The following is a 4248-nucleotide window of genomic DNA, read 5'->3' as shown; positions in this document are numbered from 1 at the left end:
GTAAACTAAACCTAAACCTGTAAACTGAGCCTGAACCTGTATACTAAACTTGAACATGTAAACTAATTCTAAACTTGTAAAATAAACCTGAACCTGCAAACTAATCCTAAACCTGTAAACTAAACCTAAACCTGTAAACTAAACCTAAACCTGTAAACTAAACCTGAACCTGTAAACTAAGCCTGAAACTGTAAACTAATCCTGAACCTGTAAACTATACCTGAAATTGTAAACTAATCCTGAACCTGTAAACTAAACCTAAATCTGTAAACCAAACCTAAGCCTGTAAACTGAACCTGAACCTGTAAACTAATTCTAAACCTGTAAACTAAATCTGAACCGGTAAACTGAACCTGAACCTGTAACCTAACCTAAACCTGTAATCTAATCCTGAACCTGCAAAGGAAACCTAAATCTGCAAACAAAACCTGAACCTGTAAACTAATTCTAAACCTGTAAACTAAACCTAAACCTGTAAACTGAAGATTAACCTGTAAACTAAACCTGAACCTATAAGTTAATCCTAAACCTGTAAATGAAACCTAAATCTGTAAACTAAACCTGAACCTGTAAACTAAACCTGAACCTGTAAACTAAACCTAAACCTGTAAACTAAACCTAAACCTGTAAACTAAGCCTGAACCTGAGTTGAAACTAAACCAAATCTTCTTAATAATATCACAAAGAGTAAACTTTTAATTATGTTATTGAAGTTTTAAGTAAACAATAAACATCTAAAGTAAATATATATAATTATATGTATATATATATGTGTATATAATTTTATATATTTATATTGCGTAAAGTAGAACATGAGGCCCTTCCCTTCCTCTTATTATTTATCTCTCTAAGTGAAAGAAAAATACAAATTTTGAGTGTTACCGTTTTACTTTAGGATTTTCTTGAAAAGGATGAACCCTGGCAACAACAGATGTTTTTGTTTACAAAGATCGAATCAAAAGAAAAATTTATAAAATTGTATACGTTTCTACAAAATTTTCAAACACTTTTTTAAAAATCAATATTGTTTCCTGAACTGTTTTTAACTTTTAAATCCTCTTTTCATTTAATGTAAATAATGTAATATAAAAAAATAGCAAATCAGGAAAATTTATCTACGGGTATATTGAAAACCCCCAAAATAATGAGATAGACAAGGACACAGACGGATGCTTTGTTAAAGAAATATACAAATTTACAGAGAAAAAGACTAGGTCACAGGGACAAATGGAAAAGGGAAGAGACAAATAAAAAATCATCATGGCCGAATAGAGAAAAAAAGAAAAAAACATGCCGAGCAAAGACAAATAGAAAAAGCAAGACGGATCATAAAAAAAACATGGCCGAGAATAGACAACTAAAAAATCATGGCTGATCATAGACAAATAGAAAAAAAATGGCCTAACACTCAGAGACAAGTAAAAAAAACACATTGCTGAGCATTGACAAATATAGAAAAAAACATTGCTGAGCATTGACAAATATAGAAAAAAAACATTGCTGAGCATAGACAAATATAGAAAAAAACATTGCTGAGTACATGTATCCTAAACTCACCCAACGTTTCTCAAATTCAACCAAAGTCTTTCTATGCATGTCCCAAAAATGTCCATCGTTTCTCAAATTGAAAATAATCACCTTTCAAGATTATTAGAACTTAATCCGTCCGTGGTAGAACTCCGTGGTATAGAATGGAACCTTCTTGTACTCGCCCTAGAGCTAGATCTTGGAGCTGTATCCGTCATAGTTCCAGTAGCTCCAGGAGCTCCTCCAGGTACTGGAGTTAGTACTCGCCTTGGAGAATTTAACCTAGAGAGAGAGAGACCAGTTTACGTCAAGAATATAATTTGTTAGAAAATATAATTTCATTTTTAGAAAAGGAAAATATATTTAACGTGTGGTATATTTAATGTGGGGGCGCATTACTGCAGATACAATACTAATGATCCGTTCCATCCAATCTCATCCAACATTTTTAACCTGGATATCATCAATCTATTCATCAATCCATCTTATTCAATTCATTCTTATTCTGGATATTATCAATCCATTCCGTTCAATCCATTCTATCCAATCCGTTCTTAGCCTGGATATCATATATCTATCAATATATTCATCGTACATTTCATCCAATCCCTTCTTAACCTGGATATCATCAATCTATCCATTAATCCATCCATGTCAATCCATTCTTAACCTGGATATCACCAATCTATCCATCTATACATTCCATCCAATCCATTCTTAACCTGGATATATTCAATCAATACATCAATCCATTCCATCAAGTTCATTCTTATCCTGAACATCATCAATATATTCATCAATCCAATCTCATCAAACATCCATGAATTCAATAATCCATTCCATGTATCCAATACCATCCAGTTTAAAACTTTAAACCTTGATATCATAAACACATCATTCTTATATCAAATTCCATTCAGCATAGCTAGATGACATCCATCAATCCATTAATTGAATTAGATCCTTATTAATAAAGAGGTTTCGCTTTTTATCGCCGGCTAATTTTTTTTCAGATTGAACTGTTGACATTGTTTTACCTGAACGTAAACATAGAGTCGGATCCCCTGAAACTGGTTTTTCGAATTCTCGCTGTTCTTTGTGTGCTTGGGGTGCACAGTGGGGATTGAAGCGTGCTCGGGGTGCGCTGTGGCGTGCAGAGGGGTGAGGAGGCAGTGTGGAGAGGTGAGAATGCTTTTAAAGAAGCAGGAGTGTGCAAGGGGGACCGCCCACTAAATATTATTCAGATTTGTCAAATATTCATAACAATTGAAAAAATATAAAAAAAAGTTTCAAGCTAATACTTAATAATAAAAAGTTTTTCGAACATGTATGGTCGAACTTAATATCTTAATAATCTTTATTTTAGTTTTTGGTCTAAAAATACGTTTTAGTTTGATCAAAAACATGGTAACAATATTGATCAAGCCAATTCCTCTTAGTAAGAAATTTTAATTTTTAATTTATTAAACTTAACTTTAATTAATACAGGGTAACCCCAAAGGATGAGACTGCTAAGACGACTACAAATTTTTAAAATATGACGGTCCCAAGTTTAAATTAAGTTTTTTGCCTCAAATAGAGTATTTATTATTTATTGAATTGGCAAAGAAAAACCAAGTTTACAGTTGCAGGAAATCATGTACAAAAAAATTACAGTAGTAAAATATGATTCTTCCAATAGTATTTCTATTTTATTTTGTTATTCTTTACTAAGATACAGTTAATTGGGCAATAAAACTATAGAATAGGAAGACAACTGTTAAACTTCATTTCAATTATGCACTGTGCAAGACTAATTTTACTGAATTAGTTGATTCTCCAGCTACAAGATTAATGACATCATCAAATACACATTAGATTGCTATATGAGTCCCACCTGAATGAAACAGGTGTAATAAGGCCGTCACTGCTCTGCCAGCCGGTCAACTGAACATCACTTCGTCGCCACTCTATCATTAAACCAGCAGGTTACAAACATAATAAGGGACTGCCAGCGTAATTTTATGTGACCCTGCATTCAAAGATGATGAAATCCAACTTACAACGGCCCCCGGCCTTGAAACCTTAATCTGATAAAACATCTATATCTTTGCAACTCGATGTCGTAGACCTTTGGTATTTCAAAATATGAATTATGTAAAATTTAAAAGTCTAAGTTGGAAAAGCCAAAGGTTTACACCATCAGGTTGCAAAGCAGTGCTTAGGATCCGGATCCGTTGGATCCGCAAGATTTTGGCTTTCTGGATCCGGATCAGGATCCGCAAAAATATGCGGATCCACGGATTCGGATCCAAGGGGTAAAATATCAACCAAAAACTGCAAAAAAAAACCAGTTTTACTCCTAAACTCAAATCTGTTTTTTTTTGAAAAAAGAGAGATTATAAAAATTTACTTATTTTTGAATGGTTCATCAAGATGCAGGATAAAAATAAGCAAAAAAAGTAAAACAAAAAATTCGAATATTATTTTTTGTTAAAAAAATTCAGTAAATCTTAAATAAATCCGGATCCGGATCCGGATCCGCATCAAAATCAAATGGATCCTAAGCGCTGTTGCAAAGATATAGTAATAAGAACATTTAAGTTTGTGGCAAAACTAGGGTTCTTTTTCCTATCAGAAAGGAACTGAGTTTTTGCCACAAACTCAAATATTCTTATCCTTATATCTTGGCAACCCAATGTCGTAGACCTTAGATATTTCAAACTATTAATTCTGTTAGAT

The 4248-nt window shown here is 32.9% G+C and overlaps 1 protein-coding gene across 1 annotated transcript; it reads right to left on the bottom strand.

Moving 5' to 3' along the window:
- Positions 1 to 1584: 1584 nt before the first annotated feature.
- Positions 1585 to 3483, bottom strand: LOC111697099 (uncharacterized). The gene is made up of 3 exons (XM_023466992.1): positions 3404 to 3483; positions 2565 to 2756; positions 1585 to 1809 (listed from the first exon to the last, which is right to left on the bottom strand). The coding sequence occupies exons 1-3, from the start codon at positions 3481 to 3483 to the stop codon at positions 1635 to 1637; spliced, it is 447 nt and encodes a 148-aa protein (XP_023322760.1). The 3' UTR covers positions 1585 to 1634.
- Positions 3484 to 4248: the final 765 nt, after the last annotated feature.

This window comes from Eurytemora carolleeae, unplaced genomic scaffold (assembly GCF_000591075.1).
Source record: "Eurytemora carolleeae unplaced genomic scaffold, Eaff_2.0 scaffold208, whole genome shotgun sequence".
Taxonomy (NCBI): domain Eukaryota; kingdom Metazoa; phylum Arthropoda; class Copepoda; order Calanoida; family Temoridae; genus Eurytemora; species Eurytemora carolleeae.
Note: the sequence above shows the minus strand (reverse complement) of the source record. Positions and strands in the feature narration are given on the sequence as shown.